We start from the raw sequence: 18,636 nt of genomic DNA on the forward strand, positions 1-18,636 counted from the left end.
GTTCGAAATATTCAAATATCAATAGTCATATTACAAACTTAAGCTTCCACAATTTATTAGATTAGTCAACTTCAGTAATAAAAGAAATATATCAATAATTGCAAAATCTAATTAATTTTCATTAACTTTATTTCTTATTTAAAAGTTAACTTTAATTTCATATTAGGAGTAATTACTTCATTTTAAATGTTTCGTTAAACGAATGATCTTGTTATTCAATTCGATTTCTAAATATATTTTTATTATCGTATAGGTGCGGTTTTTGGTTTGAGTCAAACGCTGGGAGCAGCTGGAGGTCTACTTGCAAGTTTAGTTATCAGGGAAGGATTATATGGCTGGGTAAGTGTAAGATATTCATTATTCCTTATTTTGTTATTCCCGTCTATTTTTTTATATAATGCTCTAAAGCGGTTTTGGGCTATTAAGGAATTTAAAGATAAGAGATTAACTGAATGATTTCAGCTAGTTACTTATATACCTTGATGATTTCAAGTTCCTAGAATTTTGCACGTGAATATCTTTTGGACAACATGTACAAAATCGGTCTGGAAGTTAATCATCGACTATAGTACAATTGAGAAGATTCCTTGTGAACTTGGTCTGCAGACAGCTTCTCCTTTCTACCTGATTGCAAACTCTACATTAAAAAATACAGCTGTAGGAGTGATTCAAAAAGAATAGTTTTTTACTCAGGTAACTGTAACATGTACTTTTTGCTTTCGTAGTATTTTAATAGTAGTTGTTCCTAGTAATTTTAGATACATTACGTTTTATATATAATTACAGAATATCTATATTATCACAGTTATTGTATAGAAAACACAATACGATAAATAAAAAGCCATCTATTATCTGATAAGCATAAACTCACTGTGTTTGTTTACTCCTTTTGTGGTTTATACAAAAGTATATTCTTTGATTTTGTTCTCAAAAAAAGTCCCCCCCCCAAAAAAAAAAACAGTTCATATGGTAATTTCTGACTACATATTATTACTTTTTACATTCGTTTAAAGATGCATGTTATAAAGAGGACATTCGGGTAAAAGAAGACATATAGTATTTCCTGAGTACGTATATTGTCTTCTATATCCATCCGGACACTGTTTTAGAAAGAAATCCGGATTAAAAAAGTAACGTTTGGTTACGTGAGAACACATCGTCATAATAATAATAATGATCATCATAATTGTTATTATGAGTTGTAGTAGTATTACATAAGTTGAGTGTACATTATCTACATTGCTACTTTTAACTTGTTTACTAATACATAAACTTCCTTTAGCTTCCAGGGTCGTGGAGATTAGTTTTTGGTCTAAGTTCTGTAGTATTACTGGGATGTGCAGCTGTCTTCCTAATCTTGGGCAGTGGGACAGTCCAACCATGGAATCTTCCGGGACATCTGACACCAGCGGAGGGAACGGATCCTGCAGATGTCGCAAGTGACGGACAAACCAGCGTCGAGGAGGAAGCGGAGCCCATGACTGCAAGCACTTCCAATTCTGGAGTGGTAAATATGGATGGTATTGAGATCATAGATCCAGACGACGAAAAGAAAGAGAAAATAGCTCTTCCGCATACAGTTACTGTGTAATTTAATTGTTATACCGTTTCGTATGTTAGCGACTTAATTATATATTATATCCCAATGTTATCTGTGATATCAGTCATTTATTCAGAAATCTCCATTAATATATGTATAATTGTATTTAATGTGTGTACTGTATGTAAGCATGAGTGAGTGAATACTATAAAGGGTGTGTATGATAACCGTAGTGTAAGTTTGTGAAAGTCCATAAATAATCAAACTTTTTATGAACTTGTTTCTAATGTTCATATATGCTATTGTACTAGTAAATATGAAAGCTCCAAATTGATTAGTTTACCCTAATCACACTGCCACTGAGCCAATAGGGTAGCTAAAACGGACGCCATTTTCAAACAATGTGTACTTGATTAATTTTTTTTTTTTTTTTTTTTTCAACGAAAATTCACTGTTCTTTCTTTCTCAGAATAAATATGCATCACACCAATGTTTTAATATTTTTGAGATAATAGCGTCTTAAAGCTTAGCGAACTATGAACAGAGAGATGAAGATATTTTTCAGATATATTATTTACATCTCAGAGATGCATCATTCTTATGGTATTATAGTTTAAATATGGTGTATTTTTCAGCTGTAAATATCTCAGAAAATCCCACAAATTCGTTTTAGTATTTTCTAAGTTCTTTGACACTTTTATCTGTAAATGTTAACTGTGTGTTTGTGTTAGTTATTTTGAGAAGAAATAATAATAACGTACGTGAATTATTTGTGAAAAAAAAAAATCTAGTTTTAACAAGTAAGTTTGACATTTCTTCTCTGTGAATTATAAAATGTATTTGCTAAACCCTATAATATTCTTAGAAAAATAGTGAACAAATCCTGTGATGCCAAACTTATGAATATATTCTATTTTTTCATGAGATTTTAACCAAATGTGAGTTTATATTATGATTTTATTAGCAACATACAATACGTGTAAATTTATGTGCCGTCTCCAATACTAAGCTGTATTAAATTTCATATTAAAAGTTTGTTAGCTGAATTTGTTTAAAATTGTTATTGGTAAAGACCATGTTCAGTTGGAATCACTTATACTTTCTTTACATGTTACTTATATTTTCCTCTACATTTTCCTTTATTTTTCTGTAGGATATTTGATTATGCTGTGTAAACGAAAAATACAGTTATTACGGAAAATCTAGTACAGGTGCTGAGATTTGCCGCTTTATATTTATGAGTGTTTGAAATTGAAACTGTAAAGCTAACGATTATTCTTAAATAATATGAATTGACGCTTGTTTATAATTATGTAAACGTACTCTTTTATGTACTGGTTTTAATATTTAATGTACTATCAACTGGCACTGTTTCGATGTTCTCTGACACCTTCTTCGGCAGGTCGGAAAACTCATGAGAATGCTATCTCATTTTTCAGAATTTCCTCTTGTACTATTTTGTTGATATGATCAAGTAAATTCCTTGGACTAGAATCCTTTTCTTATGAAAGTGTTCTTGCTATGAAAACCATATACAGAAGATTTTTTTGAAGGCTTACGTTATTTTGTACTAGTTTGTAGAAAATACTTGTATAATGCAAGGAATTCAGATTATCATATTAACAAAATAGTGTCAAAGGGATTTCTGAGAAGTGGGATGAATTGTGTGTAAGTTGTCTGGATCTGTTGAGGAAGGTGTCAGAAAAGACCGAATCAATACAGTTGATAGTACAGTGGTACCTCGGTATAAGTCTTTAATCTGTTCCAAATACTTGAGATTATACCAATCAGGACGTATACTAAACGAATTTTTGCCATAAGAAGTAGTGAAAATAATTAATCTGCTTCCATGAAATGAAAACCTATTGTTATTGGCATATTATATATTGGTGGGATTCTATAAAATAAACACGGCTTAACTTGAAATAAAAGAAATAATAGGCCCATTGTTTATTGCACGCTATTTACAGATGTAAGTGTTGAATACTGTACTTACTGTATAGTATTCATACTCGTACACAGTCGTAGCTTTATCTTGAGAGAGGTAAACAAGGGTAATGTGTCGTACCGAACAGAGATCGTATACCAATCAAACTTTTTCGTGTCCAAACAGGACATACACCAAGCTATACTTATTTCAAAGCGAATGTATATCGAGATACTATTGTACATTAAATATATACATAATAAATGAAAGCGTACATTTACATATCTTTATAACAAACTTTTTACGAAGATCAAAAGATCCACAGTTTTGATTGCCAATAATCGTGCAGGCTTCGCTACAAAGACAATCTGATGATCATTGTTGAAACAAGACAAGCTAATGAAATACGCATTACGTTTCTTCTTGGTGTATTGCTGAAAATTATTAACTAAAATATATATATATATATATATATATATATAAAAGAGAAGTGAATAGTTTTTAATTACGAAGTAGTGTTATTAAATAATTCAAAATAATGATTATCTGAGTTACCTACTAGTATAATAGATCAAAAGTGCTATAAAGTGTCATATTTAATGTTTTAAATCGATTGTGTTTTTTCTTTTCTTGCATCTTTAAAATCCTCAGCTTTTAATTAAATATTTCTGGATTCATCCTTGAATGTTTGAAAATAATACATATTTCCATCCATGAATATAAAGCGATGAATACTAGCAATTATCATATACCAAAATTTTTATGCAATAATTTTTAGTAAAAAATCACTTTTAGTTTGGCATATTATAAAAATTGCCAGTTTCAGTGTTTAAATAATAAGTAAAACTATGTAAAATTTTAGCATTAATTCCTGTTAAAAATAACGTTCCAAGAAGGACGATGTGCATTTGAAATACATTTTTTCTTGTGTTATTTTCGGTGGTTGATTAAATTCGCTTAGAGGTTTATTATTAATAAATATTAAGTACTAATGCAGATGTTTTACAATACGGAAGATACCAAAACAGTACAGCAATGTTCACAGTAATTTAAAGAGACAAATCCAGCGATTATATAATTTAATGAGACGTCGTCTTTAATCACAGAGTTATAGTTCAAGAATGAATTGTTTAGAAAATACTAATTTGTTTTAAATAAATAAATAGTTGTATATTGTTTGAAAATTCATTATTTCTAATTACGAGTAATCACTCAGGCTGAAATTAGAAATGTTTCATATTTACAAGAGTACATGTGAATAAAAGTATAGAAATTTTTCGTATGTCACATCGTGTAGGTGACTAAAATTGTTTATATAACTTCTTAAATAATATTTACTCATGAAAGTTTCTAGCAAAAAAGGGATGATTAGCTTTATTACAAATACAGTTCGTTCTTTATAAATAATGTTAGTATGAATGAGATACGATAGATTGTTTAGATATAAAATATATCTAGTATATCTAAGCGCGCTCGTGTGAATACAGGTATATCCAAGTCAAACTTGTTTAAATGTATGTATGTATATAAATGTATATAAATATCCAAATAGCCGAAGAGAGAAATATTATTTTAGTTTGTGAGATTGTAATGGCAAGCATGAAATAATAATTGTAACTTCAGAGAACAAATACTTATAAACTCTGGATTAACTTGTATTACCAGGACTGAGAAACACTGTTACCTAAGTACTAATCAAGTAGCAGACTTCTTACTTCTCTGATATCGTTATGTTACTTTGTTTTACTCTAAAGTTTGTGAGGCAGTATTTCAGTAAAAGATGATTGCTCTGAGAGATCTGTGGAATACATTTCTGTTGTAAATTAGTGAGGACTTTTAAATAATGGTTTATCACCAATTATCAATCTTGTGACCGGATAATTATGTACTATCTTATGTATTACACAAGTTGTAACTAGGTGTCTGCTCTAAAACAAGTGGGTATAATATTCTGTAAGATTTTCTTTGCATACTATTCATTTAATCTTTATATTACAATCAGTATTAACGTTTTTCTCCTATCGTGTGTACTTTATTGATGAGGAGATCCACTCAATTATTATGTACGAAAAAGTGTTCCCAATTGAGGGCACGGTGGCTCAAAAGTAGAGCATTCACCTCTGGTGATCGTCCCAGTTTCCTCCCACATTTTCGTGCCTTCAACTCGTTCATAATTATTGACTTTCGTAAACCTATTGGCACAAACTTACAGAAAAGTCCCGGATGCTTGTAAATGAACGAAGGCAGACTTCAAGAAATTTACCATTTTCCATCCTTTTGTCCTTTTTCCTCCTTACTAACTCAAATATTAATACTATGTTCCATGTATTGTTGTTATGTACTTTTATAGTTCATTAATAGATGGTATGATTATACAGGAGTTTCCTATTAACCCTAAATTATTTTAAAGTTTAGTACGCAGTGTGTCAATTTTTCTGAAAAAAAAAATGCATGAACGCATTTTAATTTCCAGAAAATGTATGTGCTAATGGGTTTATCATCCGTCTTCTTTAGCTTAAGAGCATAAGCACGGGACGAACAACTGGAGATATCATTTTTATGCCCCAGTTAAGTTGTCAGTATCTTACAGCCAAATATGTAGATACCGAACCAAAATAGCTATGTTTACGAAACACTTTATTATGTTTTTACTTTTTTGTATTGTCTAAATATTACGAAAATTAGTGTGAAATTGTAGAATTGATAACAACTTTTAAGGAATGTAATATGTGTCGTACATACAAGATATGCAACATTAAAGGTCTTATGCAGAGTCGTTTTGACCTATGATTAGCGTCATACTAAAGGTCTCACTACTGCAAAAAACATGTTAGTCGAACTCTTTAGTATGGCACTAATCACGCGTCAGAATGACTCTGCATAAGGCCCTAAATGTTTTCTAAAATGTTTAACAGTTTTTTTTTTTAAGTAGAAAGTTGGTTGAGAGGTACCTTGTATGTTAATTGACCCTATAATGTTAAAATTTGCTCATGCAGCGATGGCAAACTTTTCGACAATACATTGACTATTTGAGAGCATAGAATTTTATAAATATTAAAAGTTTTACTATTATTAAAATAATAATAGTTCCCATGCTTTAAAAATGTGAAAATATACTATAAGATAGTTACCGTCTTCAAGTGATACAGGAAGTTAAGAGCAATATAGAAAATCTTTTTGTATTTTGGAATACTAGCAGCACGTTAATTGTAAATGTGGAATGTATTGGATGTCCGATTGGTTTAGTTTTAAGTTCTAGAGGGAAGAAATTTTCCATAAAGCTTTCATTAATTTATTGTAATTCTAAATTGTCGAGGCTTTAATAAAAATTTGGGCGTAAATGTAGAGCAAAATCATGAGAGAAGCAAAAATTAATATACTATCTAAAAGAAAACTACAAATATAACTAATCTGTTAGAATTATTTTTAAAAGTTCATTGTCCGATCATAACATTCCGTTGAAGAACAGAACCCTTCTTGTCAGTTATGTTGAGGTTGTCCTCAACGGTAATTGACTTTCCAAATCATTCTAACATATTTGTGATATCCTTTAGGTAATGTGTTGTTCCTACAAACTATATTTGGTACAAAATGTATTAAATTTAACAAAGTCTGCCAAAATTTATAAGTCATAAAGGGGAGATTTGTCAGGACTGATTTGTAAAGTGAATCAAGTAATACTTATGCTGAAGTCATAGAATTTGTGATGTACTGCTTCAAGGATCTTGGATAATGACTGTATATTCAGGCTAAATGCCGAAATTGTGAAGTAACTTACAACAGTATGTGCTTGAATTTGTTACCCAGCATGACTACTTTTCTTTTAGGCTTCCATTAGTGCTTTGAAATTTCGATATTCGAACAATTTTATTAACAGTTTCTATGTCACAGTTCGGTGATTTTGGAGTTTCACAATCTTCACAGATACTGAAGAATGGTGTATTTGTTCATTATACGTTTGATATATTGTACTCCGAAGTTACTTTGATTTCTTGTTGTTATTACTACGATTACTAATTAGGAAAAGTTGTATACGTATGTGAAAATATTATATCCTTCTTTACTTACAGTATTGTAACGTGTTCATTCTATATGCAGGATATTTTCTCAAAATAGTTACTATTACGACATGTCCATGTGTGATGTCCTTGTTACGTTCACTAAAATTCCAGTTTTAATTCTTCGCAAGCGAAATAAATCAAAGCAATACGAAGTGAAGAAACTTTCCATCCAGAAGTTTACTTTGAACATTTTTAGAAATTTTATTCCTTCCTTGCTTCCTTCTTAGTATTGATACGCCAAATATGGATTTAATAAATATGTAGAATATTAAAAAGTTAAAAGCAGTTAATTACACACCTCTGTCAATTGTTGTAAACCACACTTAAAATAACCATACCTAACACTGTTTAGAAGTTGCTTAGTAATTCATTACTGTAAAATACCATGAAAAAAGACCCTGATGAAGACATTTCAAAATTATTTTTATCGAAATTAATAGTACTGCGGATAGATAAAATGACAATTTAAAAGATTAATTTTTTTCCGTTGTAGTGTAGTGTAATAGTATAAATTCATATTCTAATATTTATTGTAATAATTTATTAAAATTATAGTACTTTGGAATCCGAACTTCGTAAATGAATTCGTTCCAGGACCTCGTTGAAATTCCAAGACAATATTCCCCCTTTTAAAATAGTAGAAACTAAATTAATTCGTTTTTAGGTCCCAGGAAATCAAAATTTTCAAAAATGATTTAAGTACACCTAAAATGACTAAAATGATTCTAATAAGGTAAAATATTAACGGTAAAATTGTTTAATGTTTAACGTAAAATAAGAGTAAAACAGGCAGAAAAGCATAAATTAGCAGTGAAATTCACACGACCATTTCCGACCACGAGCTGAACGACAAAGCGTATGAGTAGTCCAAGCTCTGGAAATATGTACGCACAAATACAGATGATGAACGTGTTGTTGGGCATTCCAAAGCAAAGTTAGGATTCCAGAATAAAATTTGATAGATTTCGTTCAGATTTCAAATTGTTTTGAGTTCTGGGCACTTCGGATTCCAGAGGTAATATTGCATTATAATTCCGTTGTAGTGTTACAAGTTCTATAGTTATCCTGTATATCTTGTTTCATTAAAATGTTGATATCACTATACCGAATTCCTAAAATAATTTATAGGTATCAACACAATCGTGGCTGCATTTTTAAAAACATTCAGTACAATTAGCTTCGTTGTTCAATGGCTTTCCGTATGTAATCTTGAACAAATATTACTTCTGCAATATGTTCTAGCATGTTAAGCTCGTTAATAATTCAAAATGTAAGAAAGAAAACATTCTGTAACATTATAATTATTATTGTCAGCAAACATTGCTCTCATGCCTTAATTTGAATCCATTTAATAGGGAAAGTTTTGTTAAAAACAAAACTTTTTCAAAACGTAGTAGTGTATCAGTAATAATTATGACAAGGCTTGGCGAAACTGTTTTATCGTGTTCAACGAGAAAAACAGAAAAAGTATTTTAATTTCTGCCAATTAAAAGAATTCCGTAATGACACTTTAATACTTTCAGTGGTTTGTTCTTTGTCCTTTTTTATTCTTTTTTAAGTGAAACTAGTTCCTTAAAATTCAATTTAGCTGGAATAGTAATCAAAATATTCTAACTATAGTTCATTATTTACATAGTCATGTTCGTTTTTTAAAAAAAATACGTGTGAATAAATTGATCATTAGAATTCAATTTTATTTGTACAAAATAAATAATTTTAATCTATAGAAATCTGACCGGAATATGACATTTCATGAATAAATTATTGAGAGAAAATAGTTCCTAAGATAACTACTTTTGAATGCTATTTTAACAATAGTAGGTTTGTATGTTATTGCACACTACTGTTGATTAGTTGAAGGAAGGATAGGTACAAGAAACAGCTGAAAAATATTTTTTTCTTTTAACCTTTAAGGAAAAATATTTATAAAGAGAAAAGTAAAGGTTTTTCCTTTACTAGTAACCTTTAACGTTGAACACACAAGATTTTTTGCGTACTTCAATTAACCCATTATTATTATTTTACATTCAATATTTTGAAGTCCATAAATAAACAAAACTACAATTCTTTGCTGTCTACGTAAACATTCTCTGAAGACGTACAATGTATAATTCAGTATTACCCTATTTGTTCTTCTGACTGGTCTAGTGGCGAGCGCTTGTGCCTTTCGTGCACAAGGTCCCAGGTTCTATTCCCAGTGAGAGAGCATCGAACGCACTACAATGGTTTAGAGTCCACTTTAAAACTGTTAGTCTCGTCCTATAGAGCCTCGCTGCTGATAGAAGACATAAATACGTGTCAATAAATAAATCAATCAAGCAAGCATAATTCTATATTATTAAAAGCATTTAAAAGTCCTGCTGACGAGAGATGAATGTCTGTCTATTTTCTATAACAAAAATTTACAAAAAGAGTGGGTTAAACTAATGAGCCAAACATTTATAGTTAGTTGTCTAGTTAACTCTGGATATGAATTGACGATCTCTGTTATATCTGAGCATTGGTGCAAAGATAACATTTGTAATTTTTCTTTTTAGAAAATCTTATTGTTCTTTTAGAACGTAGTTTGTAAAATTAAGAAGACTTTTAGTTTGATGCAGATATCAAGTTAGTTCAAAAGTTTCTGATTAAATAAAAAAAGAATTTAGAACCTTATTTTAAAAGTGGTTACGACATTCACATTTCGACTATTTTCAGAGTGCACTATATAGTATTTTCTCTAATAGATATTGATATTCGACCATTCTATTTGTTTTAGAATTATATTTAGTATGCAATAATTTTGTGTATTATGTGTTGTTTAGTTTTAGTTAAAATACTTTTTTTTTTTTTTGCTTTAAATTTCACAATATATAAAACTTATCTGTGGATTATAAATAAATACATACTAGGAAAAAATATGTAGCCCAACGATAGTTCAACAATGATAGATTTATAGATAGTTGTTTTGTTATTTATTTGCGATAACAGTTATCTGATAAGAAAATAAAAGCTTTGTTTTTCTTTCATTCAGAAGGAGCTAAAAGTAGATAGATACGGTTAGTATAGTTTAAAAGCTTCGGTTCAACATGGTACAGTCCGCAGCATAAAACCTGCAACATGAACATGTAAGTTTATTGTGAAACGACAAAGTCTTTTGCTCTAAAAATAAGTGTGTAGGGGAGGACGCCGAGGTTTCTCCTGGCATGATTCGTGCCACAGACGTTATGTTGATTCCCTGGGCTGTTAGGCGTAGTTTAACAATAAACTTACATGCTCATGTTGCAGGTGTTTTTGCTACGGACTGTACATAAGTACTTGCACTTCTCTTTGTCTGTGGTACAATAGTTCAGTATAGAAGCTTCATAAGCATATTAAAGTAATTTATTATATTAATGATCAATTTCTTTATGAAAGTTTCCGATTATTAATATAAATTACTACTTTAATGTACCCATAAAGCTCTCATCAATACAGCTACATTAACATGTCACTGACACTGAACTATTGTCATGTATAATAAAAGTACAAGTACTTATAGCTCATGTTAAATCAAAGCTTTTAATTCATGCTAGCTACATTCACTCCTGCTCCTTCTTATTAAAGTCATGTATTTGTTGTATGTTTGTTGTTTCTCGCACATAATTTACGTAGAAGTACAATTCTCTTCCCAAGTAATAATTTGATTTCATTTGATATTGTTAATAAATTTAATACAATCCTTTTAATTATATTTTACAGACGAGAAGCAAATTTAAAAAAACTTTATTGCGGCAAAGTTTAGAAATAGGCGCACGATTGTTATGAAAGTTTGCAACAATGCTATGTGTAGTTTGAAGAGTGAAAGAGACAAGTGGTAGGTAGCACCAAGTTCGAACGCTACACGAGGGGAGAGAACTAGTATAAAAATGACTGCACCAGGCTCATTATCCTTCAAGAAGAAGCAATTTGTCACAGAATGGAGTCTTTATTTTTGACCTTTTCCAGTTTCACCTACAGCTCTGCCGACAATTTATATCATTATCTCTTTTAGACATAGGCAAAACCGGAATTACTGTTTGACCTATTCCTGTTGCGTCTCATCTTCCGGAAGAGGAATATTCAATGTCTTGAGTATTATTCTTTGTAAAAATTTCGGATCCGTGGCCCAGTGTAGGATTGTAGCTCAACAGGAGTCTTTAGAATTTTCTTTAGCGTAATTATTTCTGTTCGCTACTTGTTTTACTAAGAAATTCTGCGTTCACTAAGTAAAATTTAGTGTTTTCTTGAGTAAATGCAAATAGACATTTATTTATTACGAAAAATTTATATTGTTACATGTTTCGATTCCATATCCCATTGCCCAATCTTAAGGTGATTGGCTTCTAGGAAGTTGTCCAATAAACTAGAGACAGAGAGAGAGAAAGGAAAAGAAAATTCCAGAAACTGTCCGGTTAAAACAGAATCAAATTTGTAGTCTCTCCGTTTAACATTGAATGTAAGGAGTCTTGTGTGTAAAAGTGGTGTTGTCCTTAAGTTCACAGCATGGAGGAAGATAACTTAAGAACAACAGTGAATGAAGGAATGCTTATGAAGGCTGTCCACATAGGCGTTGCTACGAGGTGTGCCGGGTGTCTGTGTGGACATTCTGATAAAATTGTTCGATTTTTTCTTCAATTGTCATGAATTCTAATTTTTTTTATCCATACTTCTTCAGTTTATTGAAATAAGTTTTAACTGATTTATAATACACTTAAAACCCAATAACATGGGCACGTGAAAATAGTATAATGAGAGGGTGAATGAGCTTTAATTACCTTTTATGCACATTGTATGAAAAGTTCTGTTTTAATAATCTTTGTGCACATACCCATGTGAAAATTCTGCTTTAATTACCTTTATGAACATCTATATGAAAAATTCTGCTTTAATTAACTTTGTGCACACTCATATGAAAAGTTCTGTTTAAATTATCTTTGTGCACACCCATACGAAAAATTGAATTATCTTTGTGCATACTTTTATGAAAAGCTACGTCTATCGATACCCATAATGTCTCACAGTAGACTCAACTCAGAGAAGTTATATTGGAAATGCGGACTTAGTTGTATTTAAAAAAAAAAAAAAAAGTTGAATGATTTAAATCTGCGAGGAATTAAAACTTCTAGGACATAAGTATCCTGCCCCTAAATGTTAAGTGGAACAAGAATTCCTGTTTTGCCTACACCTATTATGAGATAATGACATAAATTGCCAACAGAGACGTAGGCAAAAATTGAATCCATAAAGTTGACGTATTTTTTAAACTTATTAGCCCGTTCTTTCATCGATTGCAGTTGAAAAACAGAAGATCGCTTTTCTCTTTGTTTCATGTTGTTACTGGTGTCAGCATTTTTACATTATTGCTTCGTTCTGCCGCTCTTCAAACATGCCTATCACTGTTACCAATTTTCAAAACGCGCTGTTCTTAAATGTTAATGTCCTTTTTAGTTTTTTTTTTTTTTTTTTAATTCATTTGACTCTTCTTCGCGCTTCAGCCAATTCTAAATTTGTCTTATTTTAATTTGTGTTTTAGTTTTTACGAAATACGACAGTTTGAACAGACTGTGTTATATGAAAGTATTATAAACGTAGTATACAACAATCATGTAACTATTGTAGATATAGTATTATGTAATAAAACGTTGATTTTATTTTTCATTAGATGTTTTGTGATTTTGAAGCTCAAATGCTCCTAAATTTAACCTGTATTACCTGAGTATATATATATATATATATATATATATATCTATCTATCTATATATATATATATATATATATATATATATATATATATATATATATATATATATATATATATATATATAAAATAGTGAATATTGCGCAGGTATCTTACAAGATAACTTCCTCTATTACATTTCAATTCTATCTGTTAAAAAATGAGGAAGTTGTATGGTCAGTACACATAAGCACCCGCAATGAAGCTAGTTTCACCATTCTCGTTCTTAAGGACAACTGTAATATATACCGTGATTAGTGGACATATCATCTTGGACCTCTTAGCAGTGGTCATTTCAAGGGACGACTGAGATAAGATCCCCGTCCTTCCATCCAAATTATGAAATTCCTTCCCGAAGCAAATCTCCGATCATGCTCAACAAGGGTTACCAGTAATTTTTATAGTACTACTAGTTTAGCCTTCTGTGTATTGAAATTTCCACTCAGGGAAATAGTCTGAAAACATCACTGCATCTTAGTTAGGGTTGCCACCTGTCCCGAATTAGGTGGGGCGTCCCAGAATTTTAAGAATTTCCTACGACCCGAATTTCGTCTAAGAGGGAATCCACGCTAAATTATCCAAAACATTTACAAAACATACGACAGGAATCCTTAACATTCGTAAATTTCGATCCAGAATGTGTACTTCTATCAGGATATAGATATGGTTCTATTGCTAAAATTGTTCATGTTGAAGCAATAAAATCATCGCCAATGTTATTGTTCTTTGTTATACCTGTTAAATGATTCGTAACTCCCGTTGAACTAACCGCAAACAAGTTGAAGCTTAGTTTTTTCGATTTAAATTTCCATTCATTAATAATTGTGTATATTTTATTACTATTTTTTAACAATTAGGCCTATTCCGTATATAAATTTCAGTATAAGGAAGTGGCGATTTTCCCCCTCGATAAGTGTCCCGTTTCAGGCATACAAAAAGGTGGCAACCTTTTTAAGAGCTCGGGGGTAAAGTGTAAGGATTGTTACGTTATATACCTGCAAACAAAAGGAAGAGATGTAGAGACTTATTTTCGAGTTCAAATATGACTGAGCTTAATCTGGAGTTATTTAACAACAAAATTCTTGAAACATAACTATGCATTAGTGTGGTGGTGTTCCTCTAATGGCAAATGCAACTACCCACTGTGGGAAGAAAGTCACGGTAGTGAAGAGAAATTTTAAATAATATCTTTCTGATTCAGTCCTCTTCAACAGTTCAGAAAGATTTAATGTTTAAATCAAGTCATTGTGAGTAGGCCTCCATGACAGGTTCTCAATTTCACTTTCACACTTACCCAATTTTATCGTGTATTGAGTTACCATCCTCGCTCATACATCCTCCACAATTGTAAAGCAATGCTTGGCAGTGATGTGTGTATTCATAACGAGTGGGCTAGAGAATGTCATGGCATTAGTGTCCAAACAAATATTGATTACTTAGATGTATACCTAGTGTATAAATCACTAGGTAAAAGTATTTTTATGGAGTTTCTGCATACACATTTGTATGTGGAGAACGAGAATGAAGACTTGAGCTGTCGAAGAACAATATATATTTCATGCAAGATTTTCTTTGCTGGTGAAACTGGATTAAAAAAAAAAAAAGTTTCAAATCACATAAATAAGGAGAAAGTGATTGTATATTCAAAATTTCCAGTAGATACGCATGGTAGGACTGGATAGTGTGCAAGAGAGATAAGTTCTTTGTTGTCTGTTTCTTTACTATGCTGATTGTTATCACAATCTATGGCAAGCATTTTAATCTCGCAAACAGCGTGTCGCCCTTGACTCACGTTTCTGTGTCCCTCGGTTCACCCCAAGGAAATAACAAATATATATATATATATATATATATACCATATTTAAAAATAATATATATTTAAATCTAAATAAATACGTATATAAGTACTCTCTGTCCCACCCTAGGAAGATTATAAAACGGAAATGACGTTCAACTAGCGCGATGTTGCCACTTATTATGAGTAGGAGGAAGCCGATTTGAGAAAATAAAAAAGAACACAAACCAAACTGCGCAGCGGTAAGCGACTCAATAATAATAATAATAATAATAATAATAATAATAATAATAATAATAATAGAAGAGGAATTGTAATTACTTACCTCACGTAATCTATTCCTGGAGGCAAGAAGCACCCAAATCTTTACTCCACACAAGTTCAGTGGGGAGGGAGTTCGCAATGATAAGGGGGAGACGAAGAACTTAATGCCTTCTATTCTGTAGGAGACTTCTGTGTTAGAAGCAACTTTATTTAACATTTGTATTACTTCAAATTTGTTGCAGCTTGAATCACATTCAACACTTTTCTTTTTAACCACTCTACAATTTCTTTTTTGGAACATGATTTCGTAAGGATTTTTTCGTCTTTTATTGAGTATGTGCGGTCATTATCTATAACAATCACGGAATTTGGTGGTACATTCGGAAAGAGTATTTCTTGGAAATATTCATATTCTGCTGCTCAAATTCTTTGTGATAATCAGCTGTTTTTGTGCCGCGAAAAACGAGGTCAGCTCCAGGAATTTACCCACTCTCAGTCATGGTATGAATCACACTATTACTCCCCCCTTTTTTTTCAGAGATACCTTGACGTCTAAGGACAAACCCTCTCTCCAGCTTCACTGCCTGGTTTCGAAAATATGAATAAACGTTTAATAACATGATTTTTTCACCAGTAGAAAGAGGTTTCCCTTCTTTCTTTGCTTCTTATAACAATGTGGGAATTTTTAGCCACTGTCTCCAAAAATACCACTATAGCAGTTAAACACAAAATTAACTACTAACAGCACTAATAATAACACAGATAACACGGAATAACTATAACAAGAAAATAACAAAATAAAACAAAACAGAAGAAATTTGCACAACAAAATTCACTGAACTATCACAGAACACAATGAATCAAAACTGTCATCCCGCTTCCGCCGACGTGGCAACAACTGAGCTCATGTTGCCAAACTTACCTTATCGTAAGAAGTTTAACTAATAAAGAATGAGTTTGCATACCTCTATTATTATTCTAACAGTCAGTCTTACTTTCTTCGTGTATCTACTGCAAAAGTAGCTCCATTTTAAAAAAGTTTTTCGATACATTAATATTTGAGTGAGAGTAGATCTGACAATCTTACTTGTGTCATGCTTCTGCTGTTGTTGTCGGCTACCGTCAGGGTTGCAAGCACTTATATTAATATGCTAGATGAACTTACCAGCTACGCTGGACACACGAACAATTATAAACTGCCAACTCTGAAGTTTAATTTGTTTTTACCACAATCTTCAAAAACATTTTAAATTCTGTCACTAATCGAATTCACCAAAACTGTTTTTGGTCTTAAACCGGCTCGTTTTTCTACTAAAAAACGGTTCGGTTTTCTATTAAAATCGGCATCAGTTACAAACGCAACAGTTTTTAAATTCGAAAGAATTTTCTCTGAAAATCGGAATTTTCATAATCTTCCCAGTTTTTGAAAAAATCTGTCGGTTCTTTTAAAAACCGTTATTTCTTTACGCACCAGTAGTATGGAATACCACACAGGATAGTGGGTGGTCCGGAACCCTCCCCCGCAAAAGTTGTTTTAGGCTTCATTTTTTACAAATTTATATTCCCCCACCGCTTCAATGACTTGTTCAAGCGAATTTAGTTTTGCTTAAATACTTTCAATAGAGAAAGGGCAAGCGCATTTAAACAGGTTCTACATCGTAAATAACAATAAAATACATAAAAAATACAGTGCACTGAAAATAAGAATAGCATAGGCTATTAATTTTGACAGTTTTAAAATTGGCTACCTATAACTTTGACAAAAATAATAATGCAGGAATAAAAAATAAAAAAAAAACCTTTTAGGGGTGTATAGCCCCGGATCGTCCTCCCTGGCCACACTACTGCTACAAAAGTTAACATAGTTTAAATTTTTACCTTTCGTAAACCTTTCGTGATGAGGAGGGAATCTCATAATTTGTGGATGAAATTAAGAAAACTCAGGGCATAAATAAATTTACAAAACAATCCGAATAAATTTTGAGATAAGACGAGAACTAATCCTTCGATAATTGACACGAGAAGTAAGTCTTCCATGATCGAGACGAGACGAGAAAACCTAATTTCTCGTCTCGTGAGCAACACTATTTGCACAAATTGGAGATTGTCACTATTCATCTAGCGACCACGAAAACCAGGGGCGGACTGGCAACCATAGGGCCCACCCTGCTCAACTGAAATGAGGGCCCGCTGTATAAAAATGTTGTCATAGCTGATCTGGGGCTCCCCTCCCCCTTCATATGTAAAGAATACCACTTACTTCAGTCGGGAGTCTGCTCGTGAATGTGCCACAATCTCTCTCTGTACCTGTCTTTTTGGCAAGAAGAAAATGTTGTAACCCACATACACAAACTCGTCTAAATATTGCTGCATAATCTCGAGGAAGTTCGCCCCGCTCTTAGCAGACAACTCCCCGCTCCCAAGCGTGTGAGTTGAGACAACAGACATGGTGTCTGTTGGAAACTTAAAAAAGCTTTAACTTTGTGGCCTCAATGCAACACAAAGAATGCGATTGGAGGTAAATTTCCGATAGATTTCGAAACGCAAGATTTTCCTTGACATAAGTAAGTCATAATATCATATCTTCATGTCGCAGAATGATTAGATTTCGTCTATCGTCTAGTGTAGTCCGCCCATTCCTCGGCTGGCCCCAGCTTCTCTTTTCATATGAATACCTACTTTGCACACCACAAATAATTTTTACATTTTACTACACTTTTATTTTAAATTAACTTTAAATAACTAAAGGGAAGTTAACATTTACACGATATACACACTGATTTGACTGACAGCATAAGTGTTCAGCACTTTTGGTAGTTACACCAACGCTTACTGAGTCCAGTGCCGGCAGCTAGTGCTCTCAAACGGGTCAGGTCAGGCTTCATCGAGTCAGGGCTCAAGTCGAACCTCCTTGGGTCTCAGGTCGGGTCAGGGCTGCTCTAGCCACGGGTCGGCTCGGGTCAACTTTCTTATGCGTCGTTTCGGCTAAAACCTATTCGGGTCATGAGTCGAATCGGGTTGACGTTCAACTCGACCCGACCCTCTCAACCCGAGAAGGATTTAGCCGAAACGACGCATATGAAAGTTGACCCGAGCCGAACCGTGGCTAGAGCAGCCCTGACCCTAGCGTAGGTGACCTTACCCGACCCCTGTCTCAAGCAGGCTTGACTCGACCCCTGACCCATGAAAGCCTGATCTGACCCGTTTGAAAGCACACGCGGCAGCAAACTGTTCAGTTAATTTCGTGTTCGCCTGTTAAAAGTTGTGTAATTTCAAGAAAAAATAGCCATAAAGGATAAGCTACAATTGACT

At 32.4% G+C, this 18,636-nt stretch overlaps 1 protein-coding gene across 2 annotated transcripts in view; it reads left to right on the forward strand.

Moving 5' to 3' along the window:
• Positions 1-13,186, forward strand: part of LOC145662977 (sialin-like) — a 125,085-nt gene extending 111,899 nt beyond the window's left edge. For both annotated transcript variants that reach the window (XM_081729069.1, XM_081729070.1), the window contains exons 9-10: positions 254-339; positions 1,283-13,186. In XM_081729069.1, coding sequence (XP_081585195.1) covers positions 254-339; positions 1,283-1,591 — 395 coding nt within the window. In that variant the 3' untranslated portion in view covers positions 1,592-13,186. The remainder of the gene's footprint in view (positions 1-253; positions 340-1,282) is intronic.
• The last annotated feature ends 5,450 nt before the right edge of the window (positions 13,187-18,636 follow it).

This window comes from Thermobia domestica, chromosome 10, assembly GCF_964235325.1.
Source record: "Thermobia domestica chromosome 10, izTheDome1.hap1.1, whole genome shotgun sequence".
NCBI classification, from domain to species: domain Eukaryota; kingdom Metazoa; phylum Arthropoda; class Insecta; order Zygentoma; family Lepismatidae; genus Thermobia; species Thermobia domestica.